Source organism: Rhinolophus ferrumequinum, chromosome 2, assembly GCF_004115265.2.
Source record: "Rhinolophus ferrumequinum isolate MPI-CBG mRhiFer1 chromosome 2, mRhiFer1_v1.p, whole genome shotgun sequence".
In the NCBI taxonomy this organism is placed as follows: Eukaryota; Metazoa; Chordata; class Mammalia; order Chiroptera; family Rhinolophidae; genus Rhinolophus; species Rhinolophus ferrumequinum.
In genome coordinates this window covers 61,187,075-61,202,950 of record NC_046285.1, presented here as the reverse complement: position 1 = coordinate 61,202,950, position 15,876 = coordinate 61,187,075, and the positions used below count along the sequence as shown (strand labels likewise).

Genomic DNA, 15,876 nt, shown 5'->3' with positions numbered 1-15,876 from the left:
GTTCTCAAAGCATGGAGTGAGTATTGGATTTTTCTCATACGTACATTTAAGAGTATTTTGGACTCAATTATTTTGGTAACAAATGGCCTGGTATATTTGAAGATACTGCTGCCAAGTAGTGACTTACGGTTGCATTCATTTATTCTATATTAGGGGGTAAAGGAACATTTGTAGGTAAAAAGCCATAAACTTGAGACTTTGTTGGAAAGGTGTACAAACACTTCATATAGTTTCGATTAGCAAGACTTTCTTGGATACGGGGCACATATAAGTAAGGAATAAGTTGTGCGTATTACCCCGGGTAACGTTATTACTTCAACCCATTTTGTTTGTGCAGGCCGCCCCTGGAGGACAGGCGTCTCTAATGAAAATATCTGATGGCACATTGAAGTCTGTGCCAGCCACCTCACAGCTCTCAAAGCCTGGAACCACGATGCTGAGAGTAGCCGGAGGGGTCATCACAACTGCCACTTCCCCAGCCGTGGCCCTCTCAGCAAATGGTCCTGCACAACAGGTGAGAATTAGTATGACAGTAGAAAATCATAATGAAACATAAAAATAGTAAAAACAAAGAAGATATTAAACCGGCACACCAGTGCGCCATATTGCTCTTTTTTAAAAATTTAAATGTAATTCACCCTAAATTCACCATTTTAAAGTGTACAATTCAGTGTTTTTTTATATTCTCAAGGTTGTGCAACCGTTACCGCTATCTAACTCTAGAACATTTTTTTTACCACTCCAGAATGAAACTCTGTACCCAGTAGCAGTCGCTGGACATTTGGGCTATTTCCACCTTTTGACTATAATGAATGATGCTGCTATGAACATTTATGTACAAGTTTTTGTATAATCATATGTTATCATTTCTCTTGGTTATGTACCTAGGAAAGGAATTACTGGGTCATATAGTAACTACGTTTAACGTTTTGATGAACTGCCAAATTGTTTTCCTAAAGGGCTGTACCATTTTACATTCCAACCAGCAACAGATGAGGGTTCCAGCTTTTCTACATCTTTGCTGACATTTGTTCTTGTCTTTTTTTATTATTATTATTGCCATCCTAGTGGGTGTGAAGTCATATCTCATTGTAGTTTTGATTTGTATTTCCTTGATAGCTTATGATATTTTCATGTGGTTTTTTTTTTGCCGTTTGTAAATCTTTGGAGAAATATCTATTCAGATCCTTTGCCCATTACTTAGTTGGGTTATTTATTGTCTTTTTATTATTGATTTGGATAAACAATGTTGTATAGCCATAAAATTGACTATCATTCAGCTGTAAAAAGGAATGAAATCCGGATACATGCTACAACATACTTTTACCTGAAGCTTTTCCCAATACTCTCGCCTCCTCCCCCCTAGAAGAAGTAGTCACTTTCCTCTCGTTTGTGGTAGTACCTTGTACCTCTGCCTGCTACGACATCATCACAATTTGATAACCCTCTCCCTGAGAGCTTTTGTCTCTGGGCCATGTAATGGATGTTTGTTGAATGATTGTGACTAAACTTAAAACATTATAGTGAGTTTTTAGTAAAGCTCATTTTATTCCAGTTTTACAATGAGATTATATCCATCCTCCTTTTTTGGTGTTGAAACATCCTTTTGTAAAGTAATATAATAGGTGCTGAATTTTTTTTTTTTAATGGGATAACCCTGTGGTATCTCCTCATTCTAAAATTTTCCTGGTCCATGAAATCTAAAAGTGTAGGAGCCACTGAACTAGAGAAGAAATCTTTTTAAATGGCATGACATTTCAAAGGTAGGTAATAATTGCTAATAGGTAATATTTATTGCGTATGCTACATGGCAGTCACCGTTCTAAGTAAGTTACCCTGCTTTCTTTTTAATTTCTGTTATATCTGGCCCTGTGGGTGAGCAGTCAGAAGGAACAGCTCCCAGTTCATCATGTACTGTAGGTTCTGTAATGAAAACTTCTGGGCAGCAACAAGTGTGTGTGAGCCAGGCCACCGTGGGAACCTGCAAGGCTGCTGCTCCCTCCGTCATCAGTGCCACATCCCTGGTGTCTACAACAAACCCCATCTCTGGAAAAGCCACAGTGTCAGGTCAGCTGTATTATAGTGATGTTATTTCTCTCTTCCTTCTTTGGGCTAGAATATTTTTGGAAGGTCTTAAACAATATTTTGTAATAAGTTGTTAAAAATAATTAAGTCAGTAACATTTTCCAGGTAGCTGCTTTTTAAATAAATTATTCTCATTTAAAAATCTATAAATTTTTAAGTCTGAGATGGTTTTGTAGATTGAATAATAATTTTTTAATGATATAAAACTGTAGCCATCTGGAAACCTATTGGATATTTTAGCTGCTTTTTTAATGTTATTTTGTCAAGACCTTAAAGTTTCAGGTTTTTGGTTTTTTTATTAGTTTTAAATGGAACTCATTATAAAATGTCACATATGTCTTTGCTTTCACAAATGAAGTGTATGAAATATAAATTAGCCTTGGTGACTCCAAGTCATGATTTTTAACATTAGTTATTAGGTTGGGTAGTGTTTGAGTGACATGCTTGAGGTTTAGTAAGATGCACGATATCTTTGTGCCCACACTAAATGGCCCCAGAAAAGTGTACCTTTTACTTTGTTGGGTAACATACAGCACAAATCCTAGAGCTAGATTTCCTTAGTTAAAATAACTTGCTTCAGTTTCCTTGGCTGTAAAATGAGGCTGATAATAATACCTAACTCATAAAGTTGAGAGGATTAAATGAGTTACTGTGTAAATGCATGTCTGACATGCAGTAGCCTTTATATAAATAATTGCTGCTGTTATTATTTTCAGTGTTATCGTTGTTGTTAGTCCATATTCCCTTATCTGCAATTCTAATTTCCAAAAAGTTGTTTGAAAACCAAAGTTGTTTTTTTTTTCAGAACTGATTTTAGGGTGAAATCTGACCTCCATTAACAAACTATTTATGCTACTTGATATGAACATTTGTGTTTTGTCACAGAAATATTAATGTGTTTGATTATATAATAAAAATATCACAGCAATGCCAAACTATCACAAAAGTTTCTGAACACTCTTAATTTCTGTATTAATGTAATAGATTAATGTCAGATTGATAACAGTATGCCAACTGGCACTGATAAACAAACTGAATATCACTGATACATATTATATATAATGTAATTTACATATATATATATATCTATATATACATATATATACATATACATATGTATATGTATATATATGTATATAGATATAGATATATATATATATATATATCCCCAAACAAACATACATATGAATGAATACACACACATACCTTAGTACCTTTAGATAAAAGATTGTGGATATTGTTGTTCTTTTTTGTTGTAATCACTACATTCCATACATGACTCTAAACCAAGCCCCTATGTTTTGTTTGTTTGGGGTAGAGACCAAAAGGTTAAGACCAGTATATTTTTCCCATGACTTCCACCTCCCAGTGAAAACTGATCGAGTTCTAGCACAGGGAGTGCTTGCTCTACTAACTGAATGTTTGGAAGCACTGTGTCAGGACTGGAGTAGAAATAGAAGGAATTGCTGTTGTAAGAAATGAATGCCTTCCCCTTTTCTGATTACATTTTTAATACGTAATAAATGAAGTCTACCTGCTTTAAGTTCTGATTTCATTAGATGCTGCTGATGAAACTTTCCGTATCGTATTTAGAATCCAACTATTTCGTATTGACCATGAATTTTTAAATTAAATTGTGTGTGTGCTTTGTAGACTGTTGTGAACAAGGTCAGTCACCATTATGACTGGAGCAGAGTGAGCAAGGGATAGAGTGCAAGGAGATGAAATCAGAGTGATGGGGGCCGAATCACATAGCGCCTTTGTGGGTCATTGTAAGAACTTGACTTTTACTCCAAGGGAAGCCACTGGAGGGCTTTAAGCTAGGGAGTAACATGATCTTCGTTGCCTTTTAACAGGATCACTGGCTGCAGCCTTTAGACTAAACTATGGGGCACAAAGTGGAAGCAGGGAACTGACCAAGAAATAGACACTAAGAAAGAAAATTTGGTGATGTCTCAGGGAGCTCGGCAACATCAGACCTAAAGGAGTTTCAAAAAGAAAACAGAAAATAGTGGGAAGGAAATAACAATTTATCCCAGAATTGAAGGGCACAAACCTCCAGGTTCAAAAGGCACAGTGTCCAACACAATGAATAAAAGATGGTTCACATGGAGGCACAATGAAATCAGAACACCAGGGACAAAGAGAAGATCTTAAAAGCTGTCAGAGAAAAAAGTTCAGAAATTATGTTATCATTGGACTTACCAGTAAAAATGCTGGAAGCTAGAATACTGCTTTTCAAAATTAGGGGAAAATTACTTTCAGTGTAGAATTCTGTAGTCAGCCAGTACTGAACGTGAGAGTAGAAATATTTTCTGATTTGCAAAGTTTCAGATGTATTTCCTATGCACCCTGTCTCACGACGTTACTAAAATATGTTTTATCAGAGTGAAGAGGTATCAACCAAGAAAGAGGAAGATAAAAGGATCCAACGTAGAAAGAAGGCAAAAGGGACTTCCCGGGTAACAGTGAAGGATGTCCCCAGAATGAGAGCTTTGCCACTGGCCTAGAAAGCAACAGTCCAAATTGGAGCAGATCAGAAAGTTCCATCAAGGCTTTCTCTTGTAAAATGGGAACTGTGAATTATTTAGGAGATTTGATTATGTGGAGAATTGTATTAAGGGGTAATTCATAGCATTCTTGAAGGAGGTGGGAAGACTGAGTAAGCTGTTGAAAGAGAACTAAGCAAATGAAAAAGTAGGAAATTATTAAGCCCAGAAGATAAAATGGAATCCTAGTATTATGGTATTCTTTGGATCAATAGAGAACAATATTGGGGCATTAAGAAAGAAAGGGTGTAAGTGCCTTAAAATGCTTATCTACCCTAATAGTAAGTCAGTCTATAGCATCAAAATGTTACATCATAATGAATCAAGGCCTACAGTATACACATTCTTTTAAATCTACTGAGATAAATATTAAAAGAACCAAAGGACCAAAATGATTAGAAGTGAATGCTACTGGGGAACTAGATGAGACTAGAGAGGTAGAACAAAGGATGGTTTTTAGTTTTAAGCCCGTTAGCCCTTTTTACTTTTCAGTTGACATGCATGTAGTATTTTAATAAAAATCAGAATTTTAAAGATATGAAAACACTGGGTCATTGTATATACTCTCTGGGGGCACATCTCTGTAAATATCTGTAACTTAACTGATTTAACACTCATCTTTTCCAAAGAAAGATTTTCTTGTTTAGTTAAGGCTTTTATCTAGAAGGTATTTAAGATGATTCCTTTCCTTAAACCAGCTGCTTTCCAGTGCCTTCAAGTATCTTTAGCCACTGATGCTGTTTTTAAGTAAATGTTATAACGTGTTTGCGTTGTGTCTTGTGAGCTCTCTCACAGGAAAAGCCCTTGGTCATTTTTTTACTGACCCTCCGACAGCCTAGAATAGTTCCGTAATGGAAATGGGAATATGGAAATGACCTTTAAAGGAAATTTGGAGAGGATGACCCTTTCTAAAATGACAAATTGAAACTATCTGATGTTTGAAAAATAGGGGCTGCACAGATAGGAAATTATAAGATATGATGAGTAGAGAGATTAGCTATGTAGGGATGGTGTTAAAGAGATGCAGATATATTGGTACCAGATTAAAATGGACTCTGAATGCTTTGAAACTAATTTTGGAACATTCTCTAGGCAGTCAGGAGCCAGAGAAGGTTTTTTAAATGGGAAAATGACAATTATCCAAATCAAAATACAAAATTTTATATCATTTACACCTGTCACAGCTATGCACAAAACAAATTGTTGTGGAAAACAAACATGGAAAAGAACTGTCTCAAAGTGTTCAATACTGGTTGTCTCTGCAATAGGCTCTGGGTGAATCTCTCTCTCTTCTGTTAGTTCTGCTTTTCCAAAAATTTCTATATTTGTGATTGCGAGGTAAACATAAATCATTATTGTCATAGCATTGTTTCATTGTGAACTCGGCCACAACCATTGCCTCATGATTCCAGCTCTTTGTTTATTAAAAGGGTAAATGTCCTAAGAAGGTCCTCGCATGAGAAAATAAGAATGCCAAAGAGAGCAAGAACTTGAAGGAAGCATCTGATGTTCCGCTTGGCCTTATCTTCCCCCTTATTTTAGGACTGTTAAAGATTCACTCCAGTCAAGCCAGTGCCCAGCAGGCGGTCCTGACCATCCCCAGCCAGCTCAAACCACTCAGTGTAAACACATCTGGGGGCGTGCAGACTATACTGATGCCTGTGAATAAAGGTAAGTCCTTCACTGTGGGCCTAACACATGTGCTTGTTCTAGGTCTGTCTTGGGGGAAAGTCCATATTCTGTCAGTTGGTTCTGCTCCGCCCATGTACAGCTTGCCCATTAGCTGTCCCAGTATTCCCTGGATCCCTGAACTCTAGAGCACCAACTCGAGGACTGAAAGTAAAACCCCAATGATCCATTGGCTTCTAATAGCTGCCCATTTCTAAAGCTAAGTAGAGGGGGAACATTTTGGGTATTTATGAGAGTTCAGAGTAATTGGATTTTTATTTTCTTAGTTTAATGATAAGCCCCCATTTCCACAGTTGAAAATAATGACTCAGTTACCCTGTACTAATAATAAACAACCCACCTTGTCAAAATCACTGTATTAAAAAAGGACCCTACCATTTCTGTTGTACTGAGATTGTTTTTGTGCTGTTAGTTTAAAATAGGGCTATCACAGGGAGTTAGATCATCCTCATTTAAATAATTTCTATATTGTATCCTCCCCTCCTTTTTTGCCTGTTAGTGGTTCAGTCATTTTCTGCCAGCAAATCACCTACAGTTCTGCCTGTAACTGCCCCAGCACCAGTTGTCCCCAGCTCCGCTCCAGCAATTGTTACGAAAGGTATGTAGTTTTACACAGTGTATTTGCCCACAAGTTTTATGCGAGACATTGCTGTAGTCTGAGTCCCTTGAATTTTCTGCATCTGTGAATCAGGCACCTCATAAATATTACTGTTTATGTAGCAGACTTGACATTGAGAAAAACATACAGATAAGTAAAGCATCATTTCTGTCCTCCAAGAACTGATAACCAGGTTGAAGAGAGTAAGCAATGATTGATAAATGCAGGATAAATGTTCTGGAAAGTGAATGTTGAAATATTTCAATCTTGGATATCTGATCAGGGTTGGTGGGGAGAGGACTTTGTATGGGATGTGGACTAACCTGGACTTGCAAAGAGTAAAGCATTTCCAGCTGTGGAGCACTCTGGGGCATGGCAGGTGAAGGGGACAGATACTCCGCTCTTGTTTGGGAAGTAGATCAATTAAAGGGACTCATCTGGGGTATACAGACTTGGTAAAGGAGCTTTAGAGAGGGCCAGACTTGGGCAAGCTGGTAGTGAGGACGTTTCTGACTGTTGAGTAGATTAATTAGAGCAGCACATTTTGACATCAATAACATCTGTAATAGTGGTGATAGCTGCCTGGTGTAGCCGAAAATGGACCAGGCCCATGCTAGCTGCTTTATATATGTCACTGATTATCACAGTACTTCAGAATAGCTATTATGCCCATTTTGCAAATGAGAAAACTGAAGCCTGGAGATACTAAAATGTACACTTCTCAAGTATAGAAAGCTGGGAAACAGTGCCGTTGGAATTTGAAATACGTCTGCTTTTCAGGCGTGCCAGGATTCCACATAACAGTCTTGAGACGAGGTAGACTTGTAACTTACAGCATGACCATCAAAAGCAGGCGTTGGCCAACTAGTCTGTTGCCTGTTTTTTAAATAAAGCTTTGTGGACATACAACCATGCCCATTCATTTACGTATTGTCTGTGGATGTGTTGCAACCTCAGAGGTGGAACTACTTAAGTTCCAACTGAGATCATGACTCACAAAGCCTACAATATTTACTGATTAGTCCTTCATAGGAAACGTTTGCCAACCCCTGATCAAGATAGCTGATTATAAAAATGCTGGACCAGCATTTCTCCTCAGTAGTAGGTATATATATGATAGGCCTTCCTTATGTAGATTCTGATTCAATTAATTTTGGACTGGGGCCACAACATCTCTGTTTTGATTTTAATTGAGGTAAAATTTTATATAGTGAAATACCATTTGATGAGTTCGGACAAGTGTATAAAGCCATGTAACCAACATCCCATTTAAGATACAGAAATTTCTGTCACCTTGTGTCCCTTCCAGTCAATTCCCACCCCCTACAGGCAACCACCGTTCTGATTCCTAGTACAATAGAGTAGTTGTCTGTTTTTTAAGTTTATATGAATGGAAGGACATGTATTCTTTTGTATCTGGTTTCATTTATTCACCATAATGTTTTGAGATTCATCCATGATACTGAGCGGTATCCCACATTGTAGGAACGTGCCATAATTTATCCTTTCTCTTATTGGTGGACATTAGAGTTGTTTCCAGTCTGGGGCTATTGTGTACAAGTCTTTGAGAGAATATGTTTCATTTTTCTAATAGAATAGCTGTCTCAACCTGCAAATGATGAGTATATAATCCTGTAATTATTTGAGTGCCAGATTAGAGTGAGTATACTTGCACCTGTAGCACTGGAGTATCTGAACTTTTTCTGACGACTTCCTTCTGTTTATTGAAGTCTTGGAATCACTAGGGGTTGGGAGAATATGTATTGCAAACAGTGAAATTCACAAGGTTACTCAAAGCTAGTATATATATAAAAATAATTTTAATTTCTATATAGATATTAAATGCTAACAACCTGCTAAACATTTCTGAGAGAAATTAAAAAGACCTAAATAAATGGAAGGATATACCATTATAAATATAATAAATTATGGGTACTTTATTATAAATCTAATACATCATATTTATTGAAAGACCTGATGTTAACAATTCTCCAACCAAAAATGACATAAATTCAATACAGCACAATCAGAATCTCTACAGTGTTGTTTCTGTGTGTACGGAGAAATTGACAAGCTGAATCTAAAATGTATAAGTAAACAAAGACCTAGAATAGTTGAGACAATCTTGAACAAAAAGCTAGGGGATTTAGATAACCAGATATATATACTATAAAGCTGCAGTAATTGAGACAGTGTGGTATTGGTTCAAGAACAGACAGACTAATGGAACAGAAAAGAAAGCCCAGAAATAGACTTATACATATATATGGTCACCTGACGTATGACCAGTTTCTTTTCAATAAGTAGTGCTGACTTAATCCATTTGGGAAAACAGTGAACTTTGGCTCCTACATTACACCATAAAGAAAAATCAATTTGAGTTGGATTATAGACGTAAATGTGAAAGGTAAAATAGTAAAAGCTTCTAGGAGAGAATATGAAAATAACTTCCTGACTTTGAGCAGAGAACACACACAGTTAGCCATAAAAGAAAAGATTGATAAATTGGACTTTATTAACCATGGGAACCTCACTTCATCAGAGGGACAAAATTAAGAGTGAAAATCAAGCCACAGACTCAAGGATATTTGCAGTAGATACATCTAACAAAGGCGTCACATACAGAGTATACACACACCTCCTAAAAATCAATATGAAAAAGATGGACACTAGTTTTTTTAAAGATCAAAAAATGTGATATGAAAAGTTGTTCAGTCTCATTTGTCATCAAGGAAATGCAAATTGAAATCATTGTGAGACACCATTCTGTCACAAACATTAAAAGGATGAGCAACGCCAAGTGTTGGCAAGGATGTGAAACAGCTCGACCTCGCACACACTGTTGGTGGGACTATAAGTTGATATAATCACTTTGGAAAGCAGTCTGACAGTTTCTAATAAAATTAGACATACGTCTGCCCTGTGTTCCAGCAAATACACTTCTAGGAAATGTGTGCATACATCTACCAAAAGACATACAAGAATGCCCATCCCACTGTTATTTTTATAGCTAAAAAGATGCCGACACAAACAAGTATGTACAGTATGATTCCAGTTACGTGAAATTCAGAGTGGACAAAAGGTGGTTATCTTTGGTAGGGATGACCTGCCAAAAGCATAAAGGAGCCTGGTTGAAGACTGGAAATACTGTATCTTTGAGCAGTAGGTGTATATATAGGTGAAGTTTATCGACCTGTGCACGTAATGTTTGTGCACTTTATGCTAGTTATGCATCAATAAAAAAGGGGGGAAAAGATGCAGATCTCATTTGTAGATCCGTTATAGGAAACTAATAAAAGATATTGAAAAGGGAAATGACCTTTAGGAAAATTTTCTGGGGCTGATGTACAAGATAGATTGTACGGGGAAGAGATTGAAGGCAGGGAAGCTGATACAGAAGCTAGTGTGTGGTCCTGGTTTGTTGATCAAAGAAGACTATAGAAGTAAAGGAAGACACATGTGCCTATCTTCTGTCAGTAACAGATTTAGTAATATTAAAAGCCTGATGTTATAATCTTGGATGTTTCCTAGCACAGAGGATCTAGATCTGATTTTCGCTTTCTGGCTTATATGTCAGACACTGAAATAATGCTGAAAGTTGATAAACTCAGCGGAAGAGATGATATCCAAAAGGATATTAGAGCTTAGAACAGGCCACTGTTGTGTTTTAATGTGACATTGTTCAAGTGTGTGTATGGGAGGGAGGGGGAGGATCTCACATAGCAATGTTGTTGGCCCTTTAAGAAATGTCTACAGAGCCATTTTAGTGTCCTGCCTTGTCACGAGCCTGGAGTTGCTCCCCATGAGACCCACACTAACAGTTCTTCCCTTGTCTGCTGACCCTGTGCTGAGAGGCGCCATCTCAGTCCCCTGGCTGTGTCCCTACAACAGCTGGTGTGGTAGTTTCCTCACTGAGTTGCAATGGAAGGGCTTTTGTTGCTGCCTGTACGTGTCCTTTCATCATTAAACCTAACAGCTCTCTTTTTGTTATTCTTCCCTTGTAGTGAAGACTGAACCAGAAACTCCTGGGCCCAGCTGCCTCTCTCAGGAGAGTCAGACAGCAGTGAAAACAGAAGAAAGTTCTGAGCTTGGAAACTATGTCATTAAGTAATTATTTCAGTCTTTTCTAAGGGAGTTGTGCTTTGGATATTTTCATGATACTTTTCTAAAAACTGTGCCTGTGACAGTATGTGTAGAGTTGTGTGTGTGTGGAGATAAGTCCCCTGATGGGTGGATACCTTCTGTGTGCAGTGAACGAGTATTACCACTTGACGCACAGCTCAAGGGTCTAAGTTACACAATGATGTGACCTAGAGGTGGCACTTGATTTGTCGCCTCAGAAGCCTCAGGTGGAATTACAGATCTCCCTCCAGTTGAGTTTGCCAGCATGCACTTTTTTTTGCTGAATCCTTGAGTATGAGAGTCCTCATGATGTAATTACTCAGGTGTGTACACATTTTGTGTCGAAGTATCCACATACCTACCTAATTTTAAACAGCTCTCTTTTCATGGGCCGTATGCACTCATTACTTCTTCTGGAAATACTTCATGAGATTTCCCAGTTTCCAAATTGGGAACCCAACTCTGACCACATATTTTGATGTATCTCAGATTGTTGGCAACAATAGAAAAATAGCCACTTTCACATGATAGGTGACAGCATGAGCTGTAATAACCAACCCTAAGATAGGTATTTGTATGATGGAATTTTATCATACAGTGGCAGTCACACTGAGAAGAGATTAGTGGCTATTTACAAATATAGATAAAATGTGATACTTGCATCAGTTGCTATTCCTGGGGTCTCATCTGTCTATTTAGTCTTGATGTTTTTAAGCATAGAATGACCTTCGGTTATAAAGAAGGCTATCTATGAAAGGAAAGATCTGCCAATACAATCGGTTTAAGTTTTAATTCCCTCAGAAAAGGGGAATATGAACATAAATTCATGTGTATATGTAGCCAGAAATTGCTGTGTATATTTACAACCTTGATTTTCTTTTATCCTTCTCAGAATAGACCATTTAGAGACTATCCAGCAACTCTTAACAGCAGTAGTAAAGAAGATCCCATTAATAACTGCAAAAAGTAAGACAATTTTACTAAATGTATGGATGCATTGAATTTTTTTAAGAGGTGAACTACTTGGGATGTTGAGTCCACTTGGATCACTTGTATGTAAATTAAAACTGATGTGGTTGTTATCTTAGGAGGTTTTTGTTGTAGCTATTGCTCATTTGCAGGGTTTTAGAATTCAAAATATCTTGATCAACCAGTTAGTCTTACTGTCTTCACTGTGTTTGATCTGTAGAAGGAATTTTTTACATTTATTTTTGTATACAAATCATAAAACTGCATTCGTTTTTTGTTTTTTTGTTTTGTTTTGTTTTGTTTTTATTGGGAAATATTGGGGAGCAGTGTGTTTCTCCAGGGCCCATCAGCTCCAAGTCCAGTCACCATTTTCAATCTTTAGTTGCAGGAGGCTCAGCCCACCATCCCATGTGGGAATTGAACCAGCAACCCTGTTGTTAAGAGCTCGCGTTCTAACCAACTGAGCCATCCAGTGGCCCTGCAAACTGCATTAGTTTTTAATGTTTATTAATAAGGAAAGAAATGAACATTTGCCTACAATGGGCCAGACTCTTTGCAGCCCTGTTACATTTACTGTCATATTTAATCCCAGTCTCTTGTGGGATAGGTGATGTCATCTCTGTTTAGCAGATGAGAAAATCACGGATAAGCAAGAATGAGTAACTTGCTCACGATCGCTAGCTATGGGTGCTGAGGCAGGATACAGCCCAGCTCTCTCTGACTCCAAAGCTATTCTTCCCTCTCCCATTCACTGTCACTCTTTGCAGAAATGCACGATGATCACGGCCTCCAACAGTGAAGTCTACTCTGTCACTGCCCGTTGTTAGCTATCCTGAATAATTGGCTTCTCAGCCCCAGTTGTTCTGACAGAATTGACCATCCTTAGGTGTGTGCTGTCGGTCAAGATCATGTGGACATTTAGAGGAAGTGATGAGCAGATTGTATCATATTCATGGGAATATGAAAACAATAGGCCAAGTACAGACTACCCAGCTTTTTTTTTTTTCCAACTCTAATAGCAAAGAAATTATTTCTTTTTTTCTTGGTCAAAGTTTAAGGGGTCATTTTGAGGTAGTTCAAAGTAATGACGTTTTCCTAGGCCAGCAGAATAAAATTCAAAAATCTTTCTCCTTCTTCTCCCCTTCCTACCCTTCCTCCCCTTTTAAAATTAGATTACAAATATTAAAGCTGAAAGGCAGTTCAGAAACCATCTTTTCCAACGGTCTCGTTTTACAGAGAAGAAAACAAGCCCAGAGAGGTGATGTAGGTTGCCCACAGCCACTGAGTTCACGGCAGTGCCAGGGCTTGACCGCAGGTCTCTTGGCTCCGAGTGGAATGCCATTTCCACTCATTTTAATAGCCTCATGGCAGTAGATTCTTTCTCTACCAAAGCTGATTTCCCAAGGAGAGGTGTTGTTTTGAGTACACACTTCTCTTTTAAGGAAAAGCCTATCTTCTGTGTTACACTGCATCTGAACTTGCCCGGTTAGGAGCAACTCCAGTAAAGAGGTCCGAAGAAACTTTTGGACATGACTCCAGCAGATAAGATTTGATGGAGGTCGTAACAATTTTATTCAGAGTTGGCTGGATATGTGCATCCTAGGTGAAGATGCCAGCTGTTTCTCTGCGAAGTCTGTGGAGCAGTATTATAGCTGGAACATTGGAAAGAGGAGAGCTGCTGAGGTAATCCCATGTCTGCCTATTTGATATGCAGCCACCACTGAGAGCCTGTGTGGAGAAAGCCAAAACACATGGGCATTCTGGCTGCTTCCATACACCTTGTCATATGGAACAGTGATAAAATTTGCCGCATATTTTGTTAAGTATTTGATGGTAGAATTTTTTTCTCAGTTAAACATCTCATTCTTCAAACATTTGTAGCTGGCTTTTGAAAAGTCTACTTTTTTTTTCTTGCATTGGAAAAAGTCTCAACTTTTTTTATGAATTTCAATATATTAAAATTAAAGCAAGTATTTATTGAGTATGTACAATGTGATAGCTACTCTGCCAGCCAGTGGTATTGTAAGAGGAAGTCACACGTACAAAAGCATGCTTTCAGGGCGCTGTGAGAAAGTCAAGGTAATGGGTTCGGGAAGGTTGGGGAGGGAGGGGAAGTGGGAGGTCATAGGTTGAGACCAGGGGAAAACGTTACAGGCCAAAGGTAGGAGGTACATTTTATTTTATTACATAAGCATTAAGTAGAAATTCTGTTACTTTTGTTTTAAACTGAGGAGTAACACAATCAGATTTGTTTTTATTAGGAAAAAATGATTCTAACAAGTTAGTGTGGTGATTTACGATTGGGTGATTTGTTTGAACGTGCTGCTAAGTTGAGGAATTTGATTATGGTTCCAAAAAAATGTCTTTAAGTGGCAAAGAGCAATGACGATGCGAAAAGTCTTACAAGAAATACTGGAGAAGAATGCAAGATTTCACCACCTGACTCCCCTTAAAACCAAGCACGTTGCTCACTGGTGTCGCTGCCACGGCTACACGCCCCCGGATCCCGAGAGCCTGCGGAACGACGGGGACTCTATCGAGGATGTGCTGACCCAGATCGACAGCGAGCCCGGTAAGCCTTCAGGGGACTGAGCGTCGTCGGCACTGGCGGTGTCTGCACGCAGCACGCTGGCATCTCTTCAGTCACCATGGTTCTGGGACCCCTCTAATGGTAGCAGTTTACCCAGGACTTGAGGAGTTACTGTGGAGAACAGGAGCCTGCTCCCCTCCGGCCATGTGTCCCGCCCGTGCCCCCTGCGGCACAGTCCCTGCAGAACTGTCGGTGCCTGAGAGTTGTACCCCAGCAGGAATGTTCTGGCGCAGGCCGTACGATAGGCGTGCTCTGTTTGTTCAGGAGTCTCCCTCCTGGCATCATTTCTCCTTGGGAGACTTTGCAAGCCCACCTCCTTTCCTCCAGGTAGAAGTGACTTCTTCTTTTGTGACCTTATAACGCCTCAAAGATGAGTCTTTTCAATCTCCTTGAAGTTGGGGACGCTCTCTTATCTGTTACTTTATCTCCGAACCTAGCTAGGAAGTGTACTGCCCAGTGTTGGGGACACAGATGTAAACAACTGATAAAGTTGCAGATAAAATTAATTGTTTTATGACAAAGACACAAGCAGCGGTGCTGGATGGGGGGTTAGGGGCCAAGGGAGCAGGGCATAAAAGACATACGGGGAGAATATTTCACCTTGAAGAAACTCAACCGCATTGCTGTAGAAAAACAGAAGCTCCACCTCCTGGCCTGGGGGAACCTGGGGCACAGGGAGGGTGTGGGGGGTCCTTTAAGACTTAGTGCAAGTCCCGTTTTCTCCATGAAGCTTTCCTGAGAGCCATGATGCAGGATGACCTCTCTGTTCTCTGATCTCCAGCAGCACTTAGTATCAGAACCTTGAGGATTGTTCAGATTTACATATCTAAGCTCTTTGGAGAGCAGAGACCGTGTTGATTACATCAGGCTTCACTGGTCATATATGGAAAGCATGATATTTTGCATATAGTGGGCTTTCTGTTGATATGACTGATTAATTTGTGAGCGCCCACCCAGTCAATAAAACAGAAGAACCCAGGAGCTGGATGCCCTACTACCATCCTGCTGGGTGCCTGTAAGCCCATCTTGTACCTGGTCTGGACCTCACTTGTTTACCCATAAAGTGAAAGGGATGCACTAAAAGATGCCCAGGACCCCTGCTAGCTTTAAAGTTCTAATGCTCTTTGGTAGACTTTGTATAAATTATCTTATTAAAGACTGGATGCAAGGTGCACACTGAAGTGTTAACAATACTTATCTCTGAGCAGTGAGACTATGGGTAATTTTTATTTCTTTACTGTGTATTTCTGAATTTTCCAGATTTCAAATATGAA

General features: G+C 38.9%; 1 protein-coding gene across 8 annotated transcripts in view; it reads left to right on the top strand.

Annotated features, from left to right (window-relative positions):
* YEATS2 (YEATS domain containing 2) overlaps window positions 1-15,876 on the top strand; it is a 79,728-nt gene that overhangs the window by 58,269 nt on the left and 5,583 nt on the right. For all 8 annotated transcript variants that reach the window (XM_033126885.1, XM_033126893.1, XM_033126897.1 and 5 more), the window contains 8 exons: window positions 338-514; window positions 1,884-2,067; window positions 6,177-6,305; window positions 6,823-6,921; window positions 10,926-11,028; window positions 11,936-12,009; window positions 13,616-13,695; window positions 14,383-14,584. In XM_033126885.1, coding sequence (XP_032982776.1) covers window positions 338-514; window positions 1,884-2,067; window positions 6,177-6,305; window positions 6,823-6,921; window positions 10,926-11,028; window positions 11,936-12,009; window positions 13,616-13,695; window positions 14,383-14,584 — 1,048 coding nt within the window. The remainder of the gene's footprint in view (window positions 1-337; window positions 515-1,883; window positions 2,068-6,176; window positions 6,306-6,822; window positions 6,922-10,925; window positions 11,029-11,935; window positions 12,010-13,615; window positions 13,696-14,382; window positions 14,585-15,876) is intronic.